Here is a 23,431-nt window from a genome sequence, read left to right as displayed (position 1 = left end):
CTTATGTGAGAAGACAATTCTTTGCACAAAATTGACTTAGTATATGTATACATGTACGTCTATCAGTATGTACATAACATTGTACTTCCATGTTATGTCAATGTCTCAACGTCTTCCCTGGATTAGAACAGACATGTCATATCAAATAAAGAAGAAAGAAAATCGTCCAGTATTCGATCAACTCTGGTAGAATGTGACTACAAACTTGTCATTTGGATAGTAGTTGAGATTCAAATTAAATATTATGGGTTCACATGATGTCTGAAAAGGGACACGCTACGTTGGTTACCCGTCCGTCTCTTAACTTCCGCGTGTTTGAGAAGAGGATGGACATCGAATAAAAATGTCCAAATTATCCTCAATTCTTTTGTCGTGCCAACATAATATTTTCAGGTTTGCTTTTTGTCGGGAGTGTGATGATTTACTTGCCTGTTGAGGCAATTACTAAACAATACACTTGAAAATACAAACAGCTAAACAACCATATATACAGACCACCCAGAAATATTTACAGAACCAAAAACTTGAAACGAATTCAAATGTGTCATACGAACAGATGCAATATATATTAGACAACCTTGTAAACTTCACATAGTTTGGCCTCACCTAAAGAACAGCTAAACCCAATCACCAGGTCCTTCCTAAGTCACTGCTGTGGCTCAGAAAAGCTTTGAGATAACATGACACGATGTCCAGAATGCTGCAGATGCAGCCCTAAAAAGGGCAGGATTCTGATAAATTCTGTTCCACACAGCACAAAACCAATGTAACTACGAAGATGGGCTCAATTAAGCAAATATGGAACAAGTATCTAGACGGCTTGAGAGAATACATAAAGGACATTGTTAAAGATGCATTAGACAATATCATAATATCACAAATTGAAGAATGTTGGACTCACAAGTCCTAAATTTCAGATTTTTTTTTCTATTTATTTGATTTTGTTGTAGTTGTCTCATAGGAATTCAAGAATTCTTTAAGTGAATAGGCAGCATTTAACACGCTTACTCCTACTACCCTTTCTGGGAACAGGAAAATGTCTGATTCCATTGGTAGTAGTGAGCAGGAAATCCCGTAGATCTGGTTTTGGCTTTAGCAATTATACGTGCTAATTAGAGGAGAAACCATGAGGGAAAAGAACTTCTCAAAATCAGGCCATGCCAAGAAACAAAAATAAATTGCCACATGCTTTGAGAGCTAACAAAAGGGGGAAAACGGAAGGAAACAAATAGCTTGCTGTGTCAGTATGAATGAAATATATCAAACACCTTATCCAGGATGGGAGTTAGAGGCAAGAGTTTACAATCGACAACAATCTTGTCCATATAAAACACAGGTTTTGGTCTTTGTTATTCACACGATCAGAAGATAACCCTTATTGGTTTGTCAATGCAATTTTTCAATAAGGCTAATTTTTAAACTCTGATGTTTCGACCTGTAGCTTAACCCTGTCTGATCGCTTCATAATAAACTTTAACATTAAGAAAGGCAGTAATTGCATTCGACGTAATATTTTAGCCAACTATAGAGAAACAAACTTGCTATAAAGTGTGAATTTGCTTAAGATAGCTCACCCAACGGCTGTAGCTCCCCAGGATGCTACATTGTAAATTACTTTGCTTCCATCCCATGCCTTCCGAAGCTTGCCCTTCTTCTTTTTCACTGAGAATGTCTTGCTCAGAGCTGAAAGAATGTTCAGAATAATTTAGACCCCCCATGTTCTATCTGAGATTATTACACCCAGTGATTGTCATAAGTCAGGAACTCATCAGGTAGGTTAGAAATGGTAAAATGAGCAAACTAATGAGATTTTTCTTCTGTTCAATTGTCAGGATATGATAAAAGTTGTAAAGAGGTAACTGCAAAAGAAGAAAAACAGTTGGACCCACCTGCTTGAAGTTGGTTAGGTGTCAACTCCTGAAAAACAAATGAACAGAAACCTCAATGAAAGAAGATAGAAGGATATATATCCAAATAGGTCATTCTTTGTCTAGGACAGGAAAAGAATTTGGAAGGAGTAAACTATGAACATACAACTAGCTAGATTAGGGGCTCATTATGCATTTCGAGAACTACACACATGTCCTTATAATTTGTATCAGAAAGCTGTTAGACTAGTTGCAGATATTCCAATAAGCTCGTGGGATTAAGGTTGGTCTTCAAACTTTATAACACATGGACTTACTTCTTAGTTTGGTTGAGGGAATGTCCTTCCAAACCTTGAATACCATAAACACTCATTGGCAATGCAATCTATACCAAACCTACAATAAACCTAGTTGTGACAGACTTCTTACAGTTTCCAGAACTAATTAGGTATCAGCAATTAGTAGTTCGATATTACAAGCTTATCGTAGTAAACTATGAAGGATCTTTCTATGATATATTTTTATGAAACAATAGATGTATTATATCATCATTGGTGGTGCCTAAACCAAATTCTGTAACATCAGTTCATTAAGCATGTCCAATTTGCCTGACCCGTGCAGGCTAATAGTACAGATAAATATCCTAAACACACAAAACAGACGAGTAGTGAATCCAACCGTTACGTGTAGTAATCCTTAATCAAATTAAGCTACACTAGACCTTGTCCACATTTTTGTGGTCAGCTGTCAGTAAGGGGCTTTAAGCAAGCATTAACCGCAAGAATGACAAGCTTGACAGTCACAAAAAATATATATATATATAAAAAGGTGAACCAGTACAACCGTTAGAAAGAAGATGTCAATTGGCTTCACTAGATTCCGCGCTTTGAATTCAATAGTTAAAATCATAACCAAGAGCAAGTCTCTAGTATAAAACTAAAATCCCTTTATGAAGGGGTGCAAGTTCCAGGTTGGGTTTCTGACTATCTTATAGTGGAGCGACAAAAATATAAGGCCCACAGAATCTCAAACATATTCATGAAGTTGGAAGTCAGATAATTTTCAAACCAATAGTCATAACAAAAGGATTATATTACATGAATCAGACAATGACAGCATACATAGGACATAATTTTATTTGGCTGCAGTGATAACTGAAACTAAATATTAATGGAAACAAGTTTAGCAAGTATGTACCAGGTAAAATAATTACAATGTCCTAAAGCTTCGATTCAAAGGCAAGCAAGCTGGAAATTCATCCTTACCTTAGTTTGTTTAAGGGACAAAAGATACGCAGCCATGAAGGATGCTATACCATCCATTATATCTTCTTGCCCAACTAACACATAATCTTCTGGGTCTAACTCCACATTTCCACCTTCCCAAAGATCATTTTCGCTGACCATGTCCCAGGAACTGCCTTCCTCTGTATCCTTGGAACGTTAGAAACAATGGTGACAGTAACAATTATATTTGTTAAGAGAATGACGAGTAAGTTTTCAATCTTTTCCCGGGACATCACAATATCAATTCATCGTAAAAGGGTCTTATTGAATCTATTGGAGGCAAAATGAAATGGACAACAATAATATATTAATTTTGGGAACCCAAATACTAAATTTGTGTTTAATGCCTTAAGAGAAAAAGTTTTGTCCTCCACATGGCTTAACTTTCAAGAAGAGACAAATGTTATTAGGTTCTAAAGGTACCAGTGATCTAAAGTCATACCAGCTATGTTTTCTGGAAAAGTTGCCCGGGCGTTTTCTAGTTTCTTGAGGAAATCAGCACATTCAACTCTAGATTTCAAAAGGTCGTAAAACTGCAATAGACAAAACAAATGAGATTTAGAATGTGCAATCTGCTTAAAATCTTCATTGCCTCACTCATGGGAAAAGCAATGACAAATAATTGTCACTAAAGCAGTCAACAGTCCCAGAGATTTAACTGTGAATTTAGAGCTCAAATTGATGCATGTTTCAATTAGGAGCCTATTTGGCCCAATTATTGAACCCTATTCCCAGTAAACCAATCCATGGGTTCACATGTTAGCAAACAGAAAAAAGAAGTATATGTGTGGAAGCATTTAGACATATCATTAAACAATGCAAAGATCCTACACACACACCAAAAAAGAAAAAAGGAAAAAAAAATAATAAAATCCATAAGTTAGTGAGAAGAAACCTTCACCTCCGTTGTGTCAGTTTCACAACTGGCAGGGGGAGAGGAGGTGTCGCCAGAGTCTTGGGGGACATCGGATTCACCATCAACATCATCGTCATCATCATCATCAACATCGCAGCCAGAGGCAAGCTGTTGGAGGGCCAACTGACATTGCTGGAGCATGGCCTCTAATGTTTTCCTCTTTATCCGAACCCTATCCTTCTGGGCATCCACCAGCTCTGCTGACTCCATTAATTTCTAATAATTCCTTTTATCTACAGAGAGATACCAGCCAATCCCTCTTCTTCAATAGAATTCAAAGATTTTGTGGGTTCATGAAGTCTGTGACAGAGTGTTTGTTGCTTAGAATTTAAAATGACTTCAAAATTTAATTCCAATAAATCACATTCTAATGTCTGGTTGCATAATAAAACTAATTTGAAAACGTTAAGAATTCTAAGTACTCTGTTCTGTTAGATATAAAACTTTTACTAAGTTTACTATACTTAGAAATTCCACCTGGTCCCCCACCCTGAAAGGAAGGCAGGAAAAGGAAAACCAATCACATGACCACCCACCCATTCTTCTATATCACCTCCGCTCCCTATTCACACCCACAGTCTCCCCAAACTTTACCAGTAAAGATAGCATCAAACATTACATGGAAAAGATCACACTACGACATGGAGCATAAATTTATGCAAAATAAAAACCAAAGATCAAACCTATAAATTTGTCTGAAAAGCCAAGAGATCCATAACTCCAAAAAGCATAAATTGGCTTGACTAAAGAAATAACAAGAATAGCTAAATCGAGACACACACAACACATACAGGAGAGGAACAGCATACACACACACAAAACTAGCATACACAAAAGGAAACAACTAACACAGGGTTGTTAGATAACAATGGTCTGTTCCTCTCACGGATCATTGGGAAAATTAAGTTCAAGGCCACAAAAAAAAAAAAAAAAGAACCTGGATATTAGTGAAGCAATAATCAAAATCTACCTGGGAAGTACCTTTATTTGCTTTCACCCGAACTGCAAAAAATAAAGAGACATGTAAATGGCAATGAACCACAAACTTCTGGAACAAGGTGTACAGTTCTTCTGACACATCGATAGGACAAGCGTGATTTTAAGAAAGTCCAACTGTTTGAAGTCAGTATTTGATTAAACCCTTTCGCTTAATAAGTAGCCAGCCAATTATAAGATAGCCCACTCATGTCTTTATTTCTAATATTATTATTCATGAAGTTGATCACAAAAGAAAAGGATATGGTTGTAAACAGCATAAATTTTAATTAGGATTTATTGCTTATTACGGAAAATTCTCATATAAGTAACATTTTTTTTGCTCACTGAAGTTCAATGTATTGCAGTGATGGTTCTCATTCAGTGGAAACAGGAAGATGTTTCACACATTGTAAAATAAACCAATACACCAAACAACCAAGCGTAAAACTTAAGTTATGTTCATCCACTGCATTCAACTTAAAGACCAGTAAATCACATCATGTCACATCTAAATTCAAATATAATTCTGATTATCTGCGCAACAAAAAAGAAACAGGATAGCCCTGTTGAACTGCAAGATGTAGCACTAGTCTTCTGAATTAAGACATCTTCAATAGATTTCCAAGGGTCCTTATATCGGCCACAAAAATTGCCTCCACCTATTGCCACTCCAGCACTCTAGTCACACTCTACCAAATTGGGAGTGGGAGTCTGGTTATGAAGCTTTAACAGTTCTAGTGTCATGCTTTAAGAATCAAGAAATCGGATTTATTGGATTGCTCAAAAAACTTAACCTTTTGGCAATAGGAAAATGTCAGCTCACCTAGATTAGGATTCTCATGTATCTTCTATTAGCGTTTTACAAATTGGGCTTGCCGTTCTTTATTTAACTGGACTACTTCATGCCTAAATTTAAAAATAATCTTGAACTGGGATTGTCATGTTCAATTCTGTAGGATTGCATTTCTTTGACCTATAAAGCAAGCTTATTCAATACAAATTATATAGCTCATTTTAGTTATTATTTAATATTGGTATACTAAGCCACTTTTGCTCTTCATCTTTTGAAAATCTTAATGCTTTTGCCCTCCTGCTCCAACCCACTTTCAGTATAAGAAGGTTACTTATTGCACTCCAGTTCTCACTTAGCCACAGTAGATGCTTATAAGTTATCAAAGTGATTAAGTGTCAGAATAAAGCAAAAAGATGCCTTCAAATTAAAACAAAAATCTAAATTCTAAATGATTTCAAAACGAAACTTGAGATTACTAAGTCAAAAAAACCATCTAATGAAAGGATTAAGAGCTATAAACGCAACACGACAAATCACTGGACAACTAAATTTTAGGTAAAAATCCTTGCCACTTCGACAACAACTGCAAAAAAGACAGTCTCCACTAGGAATGCAAGGTTAGGTGAAGGAAAAGGCCGCTTTTGCAGTTACGCTGACCTTGCGCATGCCAACTTAGGCATGCATTGTTCTTACTCCCACCCGCCAAATATCTCTTTTATCACAGGTGACGTTCAATAATTGGTTAACATTTAAGGATGACTCTCCGCAATTCCAGTAAAATTCAAATGCAGCGCCATATCTGCCATTGCTGCATAACAACCATTTCCAGACCAATCTTGATACCCAAAACAATGCACTTTGGATATCATTCACCACATCTCCGCACCCACACAACACACTAGCTATAAGCCTATAGCAACCAAACCAAACCAGAGAAAACAAACCTAAACCCTTTAAAGATTCTCAAAGCTTTTTAGTAACATCCACCCAAGAAAAACCCAGCAACTGGAACTGAAATTTAGGCCACGAACTTCATCAAGCAGTTGGAGGGGCAATAGTAACTGAGTCTAGTTCACGACATGCTTTATAACTGGTATCATGATTATCACTCTGATTCCTGGTTTTGATGAGGTGGATTTAGAGCGTTTGACCATGCGATAAAGCCTTTATTCATCATAAGCTTGAGAAGGTAAAACAAGGTAAATTCTATAGCATGAAAAAAGATCAGACGTGAGTAAACTTTAAAATTTAGGTTTCGTAACACCAATTTCACAATCTGAAGCTTGCAAAGGAAAATTCAAAATCTCAACTTTATACAGAAACAAAGTCAAGCTAATAAGCATTATTCAGATCAAATTTTATATAATACTAAAAATATGAAAACTGAAAACAAGAATTGGCGAAAGGAAAAAAAATTACCCGTTGGTGGAGCACAGAAACACCGCTACCGCCGGCGGCGATGCCGGACTCTTCCTTGAGGTGATTTGCTACAAAAGGTTTTGAGAGGATCGGGCTTCGGGTCATAGGAAGAGAAACGTGTGTGAATTCTCTCCTCTTGAATTCCCAATATCGGGCTGGGCTGGGCTGGGCTTGAAGCCCGGAATTGTGAACTAGGCTCTTCGGTTTTATCAATGAATTCCAATTGACCTTTGCCTCAAAATGAGATGCAAAGCAAAGAGAGTAGAGATGGAATTGCGCCCAATTGGCTCTCATATTTATTTTCTTTGCGTAAACTACGATTCCATACCACATCTATTATAATTATAAATATTTTTTTATTATTTAAAAAATTATAAATATATTTTTTTAATTATAATTATCTAATAAATATTTTTTTATATTAAATTAACATAAATAATATTTATTAGACGATCATTAATTTAAAGAATATTTATAATTTTTCAACAATAAAAAATATTTATAATTACAATAAATTTCAAAAAAAAATTATTATAGTTTATCCTGTTTTATTGTGTTGCCCCTCCTTTGAGGCTCATCACTTTTTGCCGTAGAAAATATACAATTTCTTCCCCTCCAATTAAGTAAATATAATAATAATAATAATAATAATAGTAAAATATTTCTTTTAATTCTCAGAATTTTTTTAAGATGTTTAAGAAAATATAAAACTTTATATCGTGATTTTAATATAATAGCAATGATAGTCTAAATTTCCAGACGTATTTAATAAAAAATAATATGTATATGAATCACATGTGATGAAGTAAACCCTCTAGTACTTCTTGTTGGTTTGCTTCGGATGTCTTATGGTCCCCCTCCTCCCACCTCATTTCTAAGCGCTTAGAAAGCGATAATGGTATATTGTTTGAATTTGTGTTTTTGAGTGTTTTATTTTAGTATTTTGAAGATAAAGAGAGAAAAATAAAAATAGGGTGGGTGTATTCTTGCTTTATCAAGCCCACAAGTTGTTTTCATTATTTCATTGAATTTGTATGCGTTTCTTGCCTAAATTACTTGTCCTTTTTATAATTCCGCTATTTTTCTTTAATTTGTATTCTTTCTCCACATTGTACTATCCTGTAAGGTCTTACATGATAGTTTTATCTGCATCGTCATGTTTATTAAAGAACGTCGTATTTTGATCCGGAACCTTTTATTTTACCCTCTTTTTCATTAGTTTATCATTTCAAAACTATCAAAAAAATATTTACCTAAAAATTCTAAGAGCGTTGTAGGTCAAATCTTGTCAACACTCCCTGCCACGATGATACATCAACCACGAACATGTTCCAGTATAAATACAGGGATACGAGAAATATAAGAGGTGAAGAATATAGTAGAGCTTAAATACATTCACTGAAAATATATAATTTTATTTAGATTAAAAAAAAGAGTACAGTGATATACAATATGTGTAAATAATATGAAGACATTTAGTTTGTGATAATATACACCAAAAGTATTAAACTAACACAATGTATGGAATACATCGAGACATAAATTTTTCTTCGATCAAATTTGTGATATATTTATGTATATTGCTCTACCACATACTCATCTTTGTAAGCGTCGATGCATGTATAATACATTTACCTTATGATAATTAAATTATTAAAAAAATATAAAAATATTTTGATGATTTATTTATTATTGTCTTATCATTTGAACTGTGGATTTGGCTAGAGAAGTAAAAGGGGTAAGGAAGGCGAGTAAAAACTAGTCGTGAAAATTGTCTATAAAATGTGAAAATAAAATTTATACATAAAAAGACGACCTTTAAAATACCTTTTTAATTCAGAATACTTGTTCAAGAATATTATAAACATGAGGATGAAAATGAAAAATACCCGATAAAAAACACATCTGACAGACGAAAATGAAAAATGGATTTGAGGGACTAAATAAGATAATCTTCTACATATTACAATTTACTTATTTAAATTGTATTTTTCCTTGAAGAATAATTTCCTTTTTCATGCTTTTTGCACTTTGTAAGTCAGTTTTGAATTTAAATTTCTTATTTCGTTAATAAAACTTCCTTGGCCCCAATAACTTGTGTAAATATGACAAAAAGTCACAAATTTATATGTAAATATCGCCTACTATAATTATTATTATTGTACTTTAGTAATTAAATAAAAATATTACAATAAGAAAAAAAAAGTTCATGCATGTAAAATAAATAATAGGATAAGTAATATAGTTGGTTTTTAATATTTGCATTTAGAATAATTTTAGTTCTTAAGTTCATTTCTTTAACATTTGTAAACTTTAATTTTTGTCTTAGTATGGTCCCTCTAACCATTTTTCGACAAAAATATTATTAAAATATTGTCATGTGACTGGCACATGACTTAGTCGTCGTGCAACTTCATCATTTTTTATTTCTTCTAAAAAAATATATAAAAAAAAATAAGTATCGCGAGACCGTATTATGAGAAACGGGCGTGTTTCTCACAAACTACACTCAACCTCCAAATTAGAGTTACACATCCAGGTCATGTTATACAGTACCATCGTGTGTTATTAATATGGAACTTGATAGTATGAACAGACAAGAACACACTCAGATCATACTCGCCTTTAAGACCGTATTTTCATCCTAGAGTCACGTTACTAGAATCTTTCTTGTATCGTAATTTTACAAAGTTAGCTATTTAAGTGATGGATTCGGACATTTCTAGGGGAGGGGGTAGTTTAGCTTAAATAGGTTCATTTAATAATGTCACACATATATCATTTACTATGACGGCTAGTTCATATATCACACATACATAGTACAACATATGCATTTTTATCATTTCATTACATAGTCACACCATAAATTTTTAACTTTATCTCAATGTATTGTTGCCACCAAATGAGCCATTTTTAGATAAGGGCCAACATGCAGCAATTTGGGCAAAAAGCTACAACATTTTTTCCCTTAAAAAATGGAGTACTTTGATAATATTGCAAACTTAAAGGATTAAAATGATAAAAATAAATTTAAATTAACTATTTTACCCTTAAAAAGATAAAGATTTAATATGAGAGAAATATTAAAGTTCATGGATGCTAACATAAAGAAAGAAACTTAAGAGGGAACTAAAGTGATTTTAAACACAAATTTAAGAGACCAATTATAATATCACCCTAAGTAATTGTTAATCCAAAATATCCTTTTTCATTAACAATTCAATTTGAGAAATAAGAAAAACTAAAACAATCCAATAAAAAGCGAAAAGATCTCCCATGCACTTTTTTTTTTTCGAATATAATATATTATATTATTTAATACATCGGTAATTTTAAATTAAAAACTATTTAAATGAAACAAAAAGAAGGTACTACTACAAAAATAGAAAAATATCTACATTCATGGGACTTGATCCCTACACGTACTTTTTTCTTTACTAGAATTCCTTTTGTCATGACAATAAATGAAAAACATCATGAATCAAAACAATCTCCTACTTCTATAATCTGTAATGTAGGCTATACACCAAATTCCATTCAAGAACATCTCACCATTTCTTCTCCCCTTGAGCTATCATCCAACCCCATAACCCAAATTTCAAGATTTTGATCTCATAATGAGAGTGTCACCTTCCAACATCCTAAGTACCTAGTAAACAAATAAAAAGATCATAAGTGGCATCCTCAAAAATTTCTCTTATATTGTACATAGTTCTTGATCTCAATCAGTTTGGATGAATTAATGGTAATTTTTATTTAACTTTTTGTACCTGAGACATTCGAGGTCTTGAGTCAGGGTCTCGTTGCAGGCATAATGAAGCACAATGTAGCACCGTCTCAACCTCTTTCTCTGAGTAGCAATTCATTAAGGATGGATCAACGAGCTTGGAAAGGGCATTCTCTTTGAGCAATGGGCGTGCCTGCTCCATAGGAAAATAGAAGTAACGGTTCCATTAGGTGTTGCAGGAAAGAAGTAAAACGTGTACACAGGTAACAAACAAAATCGAAACATAAGAATACACAGACTTGTGCGTTACTCCTACGACCACCACCGACCAAGTTTCCTCTTATTAAGGATAGAACAACCATACAGTACAAATAAGGGTTAATTGCATTTTATTCCACGTGAAACACTAATAGGCCCAAAATCCCTTGAAGAAAAAAAAGAAGACAATACTTTTAAAAATGAAGTTCACAGTCTCCTGCATCAAAGGGTCGTGTTGCCCTTTTCTCTGAATGGCATGAATACGACATGCTAGTTTGCTTCTGGTAGAGATATTGAGTTCCACAAGAATGCAAAACGATGATGATAAATCAGATATGAGGAAAAACTAGAGAAAAACAACGTGTTGGCTTAATTACCTTTATGATCCTCTTGCAACAAGACAAAACAAAAAGAGAAAATTAAAATATGCATATAAGTGCTAGCATATGAAGGGATTTTCTCAATCATACCCATTCTGTGAGGCATTGCTCGCCCTTGGGCCGGTATATATCCACGGCTTTCCTACCGGTTACTAGCTCCACCAATACCACGCCGAAAGAGTATACATCAGCTTTTTCACTGATTTGGCCAGTTTGCGCATATTCTGGAGCTAAGTATCCAAATGTCCCAATTATCCTAGTCTCTACACTTGAATTTCCATCCGCCTGCAACCTTGCTAGTCCAAAGTCTCCAACCTTTTCTCGACAAAGGAAACATTAGAAGGAAGTTTCATTAGATGTAAACTTAATCCAACAAAGACTATTGGAATAATGTAAAAAGGACATGTATGACGTACTAATGGCTCAAAATCATGAGTAAGGAGAATGTTGTTTGGCCGCATGTCACGATGGACTACACATCCAACTCTACACTCCTCGTGGAGATATCTCAACCCTCGGGCAGCTCCAACTGCAATCTTTTGGCGTGCAGCCCAGTCCAGTGGATGTAGATTTCGCCCTGCAATTTGAATGAACCCATTCAATTCAAAGAAAATGTACTATCTAGTTTTAAATCATGAAATGGCGTCAGTTTATGTTACTGATTGAGAACTATAAATATATATAATATATGTGCGTGTGTGTGTGTGTGTGTCTGAGACTTATTCTAGTATCCTGTTTCTGATAATTATTCTTGATTGAAAGTGCATATAAAGGAATGATATAGTATCTGAAAAATACCATATAAATGGGAATCCAATGAACCATTGCAGATGTATTCATAAACGAGCAACCTTCTTCTATCCTCCACACAATATCCAATCAGCATTACAACATTACGGTGCTGTGCACAGCTCAGGGCCTGCACTTCCGAGCAAAATTCTCGGTCACCCTGAGAACTAGCCAACTTATGTTGCTTCACAGCTATAACCTGACCATCGGGTAAAACTCCACGGTGTACAGAACCATATCCACCCTCAGCCAAAAAATTAGCCTCTGAAAATCCATTTGTGGCTTGTTCGAGCTCAGTGTATGAGAACAGCTTTGGAGGCTTTCCAAAGCACGGTGTTTTGTGCTGACATACTGAACAAAGTGGAGGAGGGTCCGAGGGCGCCTTCTTGTTTAAAGATATCATCTCTCTCACATTCTTGCAAGAATCTGGACCTGTATCTTTTGAACCTCCTTCAAGTGCTTTACAAAGTTCAGAAAAATGGTAGGTTTCGGACATAGAATTCCCCGTTTTACTGACAGATCTCAGTAAACCTTCTTTTAAAAGTTTGGGTCCTTCATCAGCAGAACTCAGATTGTCTTCCATCCATTGCTGGGAAGACATACTTGTTGAAAGGGAGCTTAGATTATCACTGTCCGACTCAGAGTCAGATTCATCAAAGCCATAGTCTAGCAATGACAGTGGTAAAATCTGCTTCACCTTCGGTTCCCAATTAATTCCAGACATGAATTTTGGAGAGGTGAACATGTCTAAGCTTGATATGGAGGATATCCTGTCCGGGCTGCTTGTCGGAGTCACATTTGGAACCTTAATAGCATGCAACAGGTCAAAGTCATCCTTGAGACGTTTGGTCGATGATGATTTTGAAAATGGAAGCACCTCAGTTTCCGTCCTTCTTTGTTCTGTCAAGTTTAACCGAAGAACCTTTGGCTCAGAATTTTTAACTACTATAACATTGCATTCAAGCTGCTCCATGCAAAAGTTTGCTTCCTTTTTCATTCGTCTGTCAAGTAATAACCAAAAAAAGTAAAAGTTTATCATATAAGTAAACCACTGTAAATGTTTGTAGAGACAGAATGCTGTATCTTGAACAGATTCAATTATAAGAAAAAACAAAAACTATGTTATGTATATTACTTGTCCAGTATGACCCACTGTGTTTGAGCTCTCCGGGCTTCAGAAGCCACTACTCCATCTTTAGACCCATAAACTACTTTCATCTTCACCCTTACCTACAAACAATATCATTGCTAGTCTGTTACAAATGATAAATGTCTAGATGTCAGCAACCAAAGAAATAGAACTACTAGAGCATGAGACATCAATATAGCACCTTGTCCGGATCATAAATATCTTGCAGATGGCGCATCATCCGGTTGCATATATTTGTAATGTAGTCCTTCTGTTCTGAAATTGTTCCCTGCATGAATCTCCAGTATCCAGCTGTGCAATCACTACGGAAGTTCGGAAAACCCCACAGGTGTTTACCTAATTAAAACAGTTGAGTAGTTTACATAAATGAACGAAGAACAATGAAAATGCTATACTGGACTTCCGAACTCGATAGGCACAGGTATGTGACATTCGTACAACCAATAATCTTCGCTGGTAGATCCACAGTTACACAATTTCAATTAATTTGCTAAAGCAATTAACTTATTTCTGGACTTCTCATGGCACTCAGTTTAACTTGTTTCACTATGAGTACAATACAGTTGCAGCCGATTCCTTTATGCCCACATGTCACGATAACATAGAACTGCCGTGATATTCCAATAGATGAATACCACAAAATGTGTTTCCCATTGTTGCCAAGAAGAAACAATGGCAAATCAAATTAGCAGTACGTATAAATTATGCACTTCCTCTAGTATATTGATTATGCCTCGTATGCATCGCACCTCTGAGGAAATTTTGAGCTATCACAGAGCACAAGCCTTGTCATAGAGCAGATATTTATATCTTTAAGCAAACAATTGAAGCAACATAAGCAGCATGCCTGGACTTGATACACATTTCCATGTCAACATTCAAGGGAAATCATTGTCATAACAAAAACCAACAATTATCTGCAGAGTAAAGGTGAAACTAAAACAGAAAAAAGATATGTTACCTGAATTATGACTTGGTATGACCACCAGCAGCCTAACAGAGTCCCCTGGCTGAACCACATTGGTTAAAGCCCATGTTAAAGCAGTTCTTGAAATCTCCTTAGAAGCCTTAACAGCAACAACAACACTACTCTTTTGCATCATACTCATCTCAAATAGAACAAGAATCCACCCCCTCCTCAAACAACAGCTTCAAATCATCAAATTCATCAAGCCCTTTTCATCCAACTTCAGTTTCTTGCTCAAAACATACTTCCAAGAATCAAGAATCTTGATTTCCCAAAAGGGTCTCCCTCAAAGTGTGTGAATTGGCACTTCAATGCTCCACAATGAACAAAGCCACCATACAGAGTTAATAAACTGCCTCCTAACTATTCAATTATTAGAATCAGCTCAAGAATTTCAAAGTTAGGCAGAAACAGGGCCAAGAACCAGCAAAAAAGAGAAAACCAACTCACCCGTTAGACTAATAAGAAAGAGATCATCAAGAAAGTCAATAACTGAAAGCGATTTTTATAGAACAGTTCCTGTGGGAAATGTGACACCAAAACAGTAACCCAAAAAGTTGTATGGATTTTAGCTATCAACCTCAAAAAAGATGCTAAATTTGCGCCAAAGGCCTGCAGTTTGTTTGTTACAGACTTGTCTTTTTACGTGGCAAAAGATTTCAACCAAGAAATCAAACTGCGCAGAGGACATCAGAGTGAAAGGCATTGAAGATATTAGGAAAAAAACAACAAAAGAAATGCTCGGATTGAAACGAGAAAGGGAAAGTAGAACAAACTTGGAGGGCCATAGCCCAAAAGTTTGAAGTTTCAGTACGTCCATAGAGCCCACAAGACGCATAACAACAAACAGATTCGGTATCAACAGAAGCTTTCTCTCTCCACAAAATAATATTATCATGCTTTCTCTCTCCCCATGTATATATATAGAAATTGTATGGAGGGATAATGGCTCTTTAGAAAAGGACATTTTATTCAAAGGGCTCGCTCCAAGAATCTGCTGACCTTGTCTCGGTGCTGAATTGGCATGCTCTTGATTCATATCAACTAGCTGTATGCCTGTATCAAGGTTATTAGCTGTATGCCTGTATCAACTATCATATTTGATTGAAACAAGTATGATGCTGCTACATACCAAGATTTGGTGTTTGCAAGTTATAGTGAATGTTGTAAATGAGAGTAGTAAAAGTTGATAATAAAAGTGAAAGGTGGAAAGAAATTGAAATTGATGTGTAGGAAAATAATTTAATATTTATAATTTTGTTAATAAATTGTAGAAGTAATATAAAATTATTAATAATATTTTACGGCTCAAAAGTAGAAATTTGTAAATTCCAAAAATAAACAGGGCCAAGCGATTTGTTGAAGCTGTGGAATGTAAATATACATAAGCCGGTGAGCATTTCGCCTTGTTCATGAGAATAATTGAAGGAGAAAAAGTGAAATTACGTTTTTCGTTATATTATCTATAATAGACACATTCAATGATTATCTATACTATACATAATTAAAGAGGAATCTTTTAATACTACGAGCATAACTATTTTTTCATACAGTTTTTTTCTCTCTCCAACATTATACGCCATCATCTTCTTTTATCAACAAATTTTCATAAATTAAATATTTATATTAATTTATTACTTTATATATACATTTAGGTATTTCTTATTTACAAAAATGAATACTAAATTTTATATAAATATTTTATTTATATAATTTTTAAAAATTACTTATAAACATATAGTATAGTAGCCCTTTGTGTTGAAATGCCATCACAACATTTGAAACTGAGAGAGAGGTGGCAAAATGTGCAGAGACTTTTACAGGCTATTTTTGGTTATTTAATATTTAGTCCTCGTATTATCTTATTATAGTGTTGTAGTCCCTCAAATGTCTTCTTGATATTTTATTATAAGTATTAGGTAATAATATTCTCTCAAATCCCACGAGCTAAAGAAAATTTTGCCTTTCTATAAGATAGAGCTGTTGAGTGCTTTTATGTATTTGTGAGTGTTTGGCTAAATTTAGTTAAAAATGTTCTACATTTATGATATGTCAAATCTTATTTTAAAACTATTTTGATATATTACAATATAATGCCGTTTCTAAAATATTAGGAGTGATAAATTTATAATCAATTAATAAGCAAGAGTCGCAGAAAAGAATAATAATTTTTTTTAATTTGTTTGGTATAATTGAAAGGGGAGTATATCTTAAATATTTCTACTTGTTTGGTACGAGAAGAGCAGATTGAGAAGAAAAGACTATTTTTTATAATTTTACTGAATAGCATTTCTCTTTGTTTTGTATTAGAAAATAAATAAATTAAAACTATACTAATATAATTTTAGTATATAAAAAAATTAAAAAATCTTAATAATGAAAATATTGATCAAACAAGAATACAGATATTTTATTAATAAAATAGTTATCATTGACTTTGAAGCAATAGTTTTTAAATGATTTTGTTATTTTTCTCCGACGATTACGTATAATATTATCAGCGAAAATGAAAAAAAAATTGGAGAAAAATTATACGGAATATGGAGGACATTCATGAGGAAGGTACCTCAAATTGGGGTTCAGCAGTGTTGGCGTATCTGTATCGAAAATTGTGTACGGCATCATAGGGAGGAAAAACTAATATCAGGGGTATTGTGCAGTTAATACAAATATGGGCATGGTCCCGTATCATAACACTTGCACCGATTCCCTTGAATAATATGGCAGATCTAATGCCAATAGTAATTGACTCTCAAAACATCCTATCTACCCCTCAATATGCTACACGGTATGAACATTTTTATTTATTTATAATTATAAATATATATCATGAAAAATAATTTTGATTTTATTTATTTTTTAAGATTTTACTATTAGGTGGTCGTATCATATATCTCGGAGGCATACGGCTCACAGTGTCCTACATTTGCATACAATCGATAGGCAGAGACGTCAGGGGGTTGACTGGGCAGTGTTTCATGCGCACTATATTGCACAATGGAACAATATGCAATTATTGTTGGTGGTGGGACCCATTATTGTTGACGGTCGTGATACTGTTCCTGACTATATGAACTGGTATCATCAAATAACTCGACTTCAAATTTTCATACTCTAAAAAAATATTATAAAATTAGTCCTATATCTTTTGAAATAAATTAATATTAATCTCACATCTTAAAAAATATTGCAAAGTTAATCGTACGCTTTCTAAAATAGCCAACATCCAAGGATGAGTTTAGACTAATCTATTGCATATCTTGTACAAGATCCAAAACATGTTCCAAGCCCACCTGGTCTAAAATATAAAAATCCTTCCAAAACCCGAATTTGACAATTTGAACCCGAACTCATCCAATTCAGGTCCGGTCCATGATAGGACTCCACTTTCTTTCTTTTTTGTAGACAGGACTCTACTTTCACATGCACTATTTACCATGGTTAACTTTTAGCCGAACAAGCCCAAAATTGAATGAAAAGCCTCACTCACCCAGGAAAATTTTAATATGGATTGGGTTGGGACACATATAAATTAATTATATGATAATTATATTATATTTATTGTGTAATTGATGTACAATTCAAAAAAAAGTAACTAATTACATAACAAGTGTATTACATTTACCATTCAATTAACTTGGTTCAATCAAACCAGCTTTGGTTAAAAATTTTCCAATCACTCTTATGTCAAAAGTAAAACAAAAGCCAACCAAACAACTTGGCACAAAATCTGTGTTAATTTTATAGGCAAAAAAGCCCTCATGTTATTTACAAAAAAACTCCCATCTCCGTTAGAAACTGATGGGGAGTGGTTTAAACACACTTATATGCGAGTATGCTTCATTTTTTTTACTTATTTTAAATTTACAAATGTCCATTTTACTCCTTTTTTTTGACATACAAAAGAAAATAATTTTTTGATTCAAATATTTTTAATAAATAATATAATTAATTAATAATTATTATTTAGTTTAAAGATGTTTAATGAATTATATATATTTAATATCAAAGTACAAAAAAATTATATAAAAATTTAAATTAGGAATTTACTTTTCGAATAAATTATAATAACTAAATATTATTAATTAATTAAAATTATTATTTAATTTAAATATGTGTTAATAGATTATATTAATTTAATATAAAAATACCAAAATATATAAAACAAAGTTAAATCATATTACCTACTATAACTAATATTTAAATTAAAATTATCATTATATATATTAATTTTAAATTTTAAAAAATTAAATTATTTTTCTTAATGTTTGAATATTTTTCCATCTTTCTTTCCTCTTGTCGTTAGTGACCACTGCTGGAGGTCGCATCAGCAAAACAACGGAAGTCGTCGGTGCTTGGGAGACGGTGGTCGCCCATGTCTGAGCGACGACAATTGCTTAGGCAAAGATGGGCGAGGCGAGTTCGCCCATTTCTTGGCGGTCGCCCATCGGGGAAGACCAGTTATCCCTAAAATTTAGAATAAAAAATCCCATCACCAAGAAGTAATTGAAATCCACTCAAACACATGCTATATCACTAAGTCAGAAGTTGTTCTTACCTCAATTGATCCCAAATGTTGCTTTTACAATACATTTGTGGCATCTTTTAAGGATAAATATGTTGTGTTCAAAAAAAGAAACTAAATAATAGGGTGAATAGTAATTTATCCTTGTGATATTAAAAATGAATATATTATTTCATTATGAAAAAAATATAGTAATTTATTTTTTTTATTTTTTAAACTGAAGCAATTTTAAAAAATATAGAGAGTTAAATTATTATGTTTTAAGAAATATAGGAAGACAAATCGCTATTTATTTTTTCATAAGGTGGTAAATTGTTCATTTGCGGTATCACAAATGAGTTGTTTGTATTTTTCCCCTAAATATAGCGTAGTCGTATGTATCACGAGTTTGTCTTTATTAGGCGCCTACAATGTTTATTAAAGAGGAACAACAATACTACAGCATGCAATCTTCTGGAGTTGGAGCTCTCCACCTCACTTCTTCACGCCCAACACACCGAGTACTTCTCTCTCTCTCTCTCTCTCTCTCTGTGTGTGTGTGTGTGTGTGTGTGTATACAATTTCATCAAATTTCAATCTGTGCTCATCTTTAATTTGCTGGAAAAGTAGTTGTTTGTGATGAATTCTTGCCAGCCTTATTTGAGTTACAGATGTTGTGCATATGCATGTGTTGTCTTGTCTCAAAAGGGTTTTTATCGTTTTCCAATGATTTCTTGTTTATATATCAAATTAGTAGACTTAGGGTTTCTTTTTTGTTTCAAGTTTCAATTTTTTTAAGTGGAATTAATCAACTGATTTTGCATCTGTTTTCTGTGATTATAATTTTTTCAATCTATGTGAACAATTGCACCAATCAACATATATATCACCATCTAATAATCTTTATAATTGACTTGCCACTATTGTTAAAATAAACTAATACCTGGATTTGAACCCATGTCCGCATGGTCATGACGTCTCTTTTTCGTGGACTAAGTTAAATCTAGTTGAACTTGGTGTTTTACATTAAATTTCAGGCACTTTTGACTTGTGCACGTCTTCAGCTTTTCCAACTTTGCTTGCCTCAGTTGATGTACAGTCATTATCTTCAGGATTCATGTCTATTGTGTGTTTGAGGATTTTACTTGTTGCTGCAGTTGGTGTCTAAAAAGAGTGTGATGGAAAACAAAGCAAAGAGCATCACTACCTTTATGGACAAAGGTTTGCTGCGAACAACAGAGTTATACAAGGTAGCTACCCACTCTTTGGTCGATTTTCTTGAAATCGTTCTATTGTTTTTACAATTTTGACGTAAAACTAATCATTCAATGTTTCTTTAACGAAGTATTTATTGGAGACGAGTGTGTATCCACGTGAAGCTGAATCTCTCAAGGAGCTAAGAGCTCTCACTTCCACTCATCCCTGGTAATTGCTTTCTCTCTAAATCTTGCTCAAACTTTTGAACTAATATTTCCATTGATAATAATTTGAGAACACTGGTAGGAACAAAAGCACAAAACCTTCTTGAATAAAAACAAAATAGCAACACGTCTCCGAAATTTTTAAAAAAGAAATTTGCTACTCGAGTTCATTAGGGAGTTGCTTCACCTTTTTATTAAAAGTTTAGGTTATCAGGAGTTGAGGGGGTTGGATTGCTTTTTCTTCTTTCTAAAAGGGATTTTCTGTCTATTATTATATTCATAGGGGGCCTCTTGCATTTAGCTCTAGTACTGGGACTAGAAATGAAGATATTAATGACTGTGATATCTTTGAGCGGTATGAACACTAAAATCGAAACTTGATCATTCATCACTTGTGAAACAATATGATGAAATGCAGCCGCTTATACTCAGCTTCTTGTGGAGTCTGATTGCATAGCATCTCTATTTGGTTTTATCATAGTGGTTAAATCATAAAGTAAATATTTATCTTTTTCACCAGGGCCGTCATGGGTACTGCACCTGATGCTGGCCAGTTTATGACCTTGATCTTAAAGCTAATTAATGCGAAAAAGACGATTGAAATTGGAGTCTTTACTGGATATTCCCTGCTCTTGACTGCCCTTACAATTCCTGACGACGGAAAGGTTACTGCATGCGGTTTTCATAATATTTCTTGCACGAAACATATCTTACAAGCCATAATATATCAAATTAAAAACATTCAGTTTTGCAGATTACTGCCATAGACGTGGACCGAAGTGCTTATGAGATCGAATTGCCTGTAATTGAGAAGGTTGGGGTCAAGCACAAGATCAATTTTATCGAGTTTGAGGCTCTTCCAATTCTTGATCAATTACTGAAAGATGTAAGAACCACAACATATATCTATTCATGACATGATACATAAAGTAATATTCTTAGCTCATCTAACAATATATCATTTGGTTTCGACCTACATTTTTTGTGCAGTTCGAGAATAGAGAAACCTTTGACTTTGCTTTCGTCGATGCTGATAAAGTTAATTACACAAACTACCACGAGAGAGTGTTGGAGCTGTTGAAACCTGGAGGAATAGTTATTTATGATAACACGCTTTGGGGAGGGACAGTTGCAATGGCTGAGCACTTGGCTCCGGTGAGAAGGTTGGGAACGAGGAGCGATGCTATCGAGTTTAACAAGTACTTGGCAGCTGATACTCGTGTACAAATTTCTCAAGTACCTCTAGGTGATGGTATTACCATATGTCGTCGTTTGTGAACGACTAGATGTGATGGGGTTTTATTTGGTTGATGGTCTATGATTGCAATAAAACGACAGATGAGATTCTCTATTCCCAACTTATGTTTCATCTCCTACTGAATTGTTGGATTTTAATGCCTTGTGGACAAAGAAAAAACTAAAAATCCATACTGATAAGAGTTTATAGACAAGAGAAAGAAAAAAGCTGAGTATCATCTTAAATAAAAGGGCAAAGCGACTATGATGTCGGAGGTTTTGAGCTTCTCTTTTTTAAAGTTTAGGAGTTACGATGCTATTTTTCTTTTTTCTTTAAGAGAGTTTTGTTCTTATTAGAAGAAATTATGAAGTAATGGTTTGCTGCATTGGAGTTTATGATTCCTTGTAAAGATTTTTTTTAAGAATGTAATTGGACTGATGGGTTTGGATTTGAAGGAAGGATTTTGAAAAAAAAAAATTCAAATAACTTTATTTAAAAAGAATTTGAAATCCATTGATATTCAAACTTCATTCAAAATTAAAATAGAAGGATTTGAAATCTTTTACTTCTAGGATTATCGAAACATATCCAAAGAATTTGTTATAAAGAACTTAAAATCATAGGAATATATTCAAATGCGATTGTTTTCCCTTCTTTATTCCGTTCCTAATTCCATTTCATTCTCATTTAGTACTGTTCCTATATACCAATCATGTCCAAAGTCTTTTTTTTATAAAAAAAGGGGGAGGGGGCAACCTCCACTTCTTCAATTTAATACACAATAAAAATATTATTTAATACTGTATTTATTTAAAAAAATTATTTTTTTATTTGTATTATAAATGACAACGCTTAGAAATCAAGATAAAGCAATACCATTAACCATAGTTAATTTAGCTAACATAAAAATTTAATTTTTTTATCATGATTTATCGATATTTGCCATGAATTTTAGATATGGTCAAAATATTTGTCATGATTTTTAGTTATAACTAATGTTTTGACCTCACTTGCAAAAACAACAAATAATGGACGTTGCAGTATGGTAAGTAACAATTTGTATTCGTCACGATATATATTTTTTTAATCATAATAATTAATTATAGCAAAAAATACTGTTTTTTTGTAGTGTTTGTACGGCAAAATGAGATATGAATAATGATAATTTGAACCAAGTATTTATTTACATGGACAAAGTTTTGGACTGAAAATTATATTGTCCGAAATGTCCCTACTAATTAACTGAACTAATATTGTCAACAAGGGCAATTTTGAAATTCACAATCTCGTCAAAGAATGCAGCTGACTTCTTGTTGTTTCCATTTTTCAAATGGAACCGTCCGATGCGCCTCCCTTCATGCCGGATTCAGTGTGTGTCTGCGTGTTTTTTTTTGGACATATATTATAAATATATATATAAATAAATCAATAAATGATTTTGTTAAAAAAAATCAATTTAGGGATATTATCGTTATAACAAAGAAATTGGTATTTCGGTATTATAAATCGTCATTTGCAAGTGAGAAATACCTTATTCTTTAATATTAGTATAGATGAAATTATAATTATATAATTACATTAATAATAATAATAAAGAGAATAATGTAAGTAACCCTTTATGATATTGCAAATGATTAAATTACCCCTTATGAAAAAAAATAGCAATTTACCCTCCTGTATTTTTTAAAATGGAGCAATTTACTCCCCCTGCGTTTTTTGTAAATTGCTATTTTTTTTT

The 23,431-nt window shown here is 33.6% G+C and overlaps 3 protein-coding genes across 6 annotated transcripts; 1 reads left to right on the top strand and 2 right to left on the bottom strand.

Annotated features, from left to right (window-relative positions):
* Positions 1 to 457: 457 nt before the first annotated feature.
* On the bottom strand, positions 458 to 7,539 carry LOC105161835 (uncharacterized). Of its 3 annotated transcripts, none has more exons than XM_011079657.3 (8): positions 7,261 to 7,539; positions 5,041 to 5,072; positions 4,056 to 4,370; positions 3,597 to 3,687; positions 3,134 to 3,294; positions 1,890 to 1,917; positions 1,575 to 1,683; positions 458 to 741 (listed from the first exon to the last, which is right to left on the bottom strand). In XM_011079657.3, exons 3-8 carry the CDS (start codon positions 4,278 to 4,280, stop codon positions 660 to 662), a joined length of 696 nt encoding a protein of 231 aa, XP_011077959.1. In that variant the 5' UTR covers positions 4,281 to 4,370; positions 5,041 to 5,072; positions 7,261 to 7,539; the 3' UTR covers positions 458 to 659. The 3 variants fall into 3 exon arrangements, with proteins under 3 accessions (XP_011077959.1, XP_011077960.1, XP_011077961.1); XM_011079658.3 differs by having other exon boundaries at positions 5,052 to 5,072; XM_011079659.3 differs by lacking the exon at positions 5,041 to 5,072.
* Positions 7,540 to 10,517: 2,978 nt separating this feature from the next.
* Positions 10,518 to 15,435, bottom strand: LOC105161834 (inactive protein kinase SELMODRAFT_444075). Its single transcript, XM_011079654.3, has 9 exons — positions 14,982 to 15,435; positions 14,526 to 14,894; positions 13,746 to 13,900; positions 13,550 to 13,644; positions 12,424 to 13,415; positions 12,042 to 12,202; positions 11,716 to 11,940; positions 11,031 to 11,180; positions 10,518 to 10,909 (listed from the first exon to the last, which is right to left on the bottom strand). Exons 2-9 carry the CDS (start codon positions 14,671 to 14,673, stop codon positions 10,859 to 10,861), a joined length of 1,977 nt encoding a protein of 658 aa, XP_011077956.1. The 5' UTR covers positions 14,674 to 14,894; positions 14,982 to 15,435; the 3' UTR covers positions 10,518 to 10,858.
* A 4,036-nt stretch (positions 15,436 to 19,471) lies between these two features.
* LOC105161831 (cation-dependent phenylpropanoid and flavonoid 8-O-methyltransferase 1-like) lies at positions 19,472 to 21,814 on the top strand. Of its 2 annotated transcripts, none has more exons than XM_088880449.1 (6): positions 19,472 to 19,556; positions 20,193 to 20,285; positions 20,381 to 20,460; positions 20,977 to 21,121; positions 21,211 to 21,342; positions 21,447 to 21,814. In XM_088880449.1, exons 1-6 carry the CDS (start codon positions 19,500 to 19,502, stop codon positions 21,732 to 21,734), a joined length of 795 nt encoding a protein of 264 aa, XP_088736575.1. In that variant the 5' UTR covers positions 19,472 to 19,499; the 3' UTR covers positions 21,735 to 21,814. The 2 variants fall into 2 exon arrangements, with proteins under 2 accessions (XP_088736575.1, XP_088736576.1); XM_088880450.1 differs by lacking the exon at positions 19,472 to 19,556 and adding an exon at positions 19,597 to 19,744.
* Positions 21,815 to 23,431: the final 1,617 nt, after the last annotated feature.

The sequence above is a fragment of the Sesamum indicum genome, linkage group LG5 (genome assembly GCF_026168435.1).
Source record: "Sesamum indicum cultivar Baizhima isolate 11 linkage group LG5, ASM2616843v1, whole genome shotgun sequence".
Lineage (NCBI taxonomy): Eukaryota > Viridiplantae > Streptophyta > Magnoliopsida > Lamiales > Pedaliaceae > Sesamum > Sesamum indicum.
The sequence above is the reverse complement of the archived record's forward strand: the minus strand, read 5'-3'. Positions and strand labels throughout refer to the sequence as shown.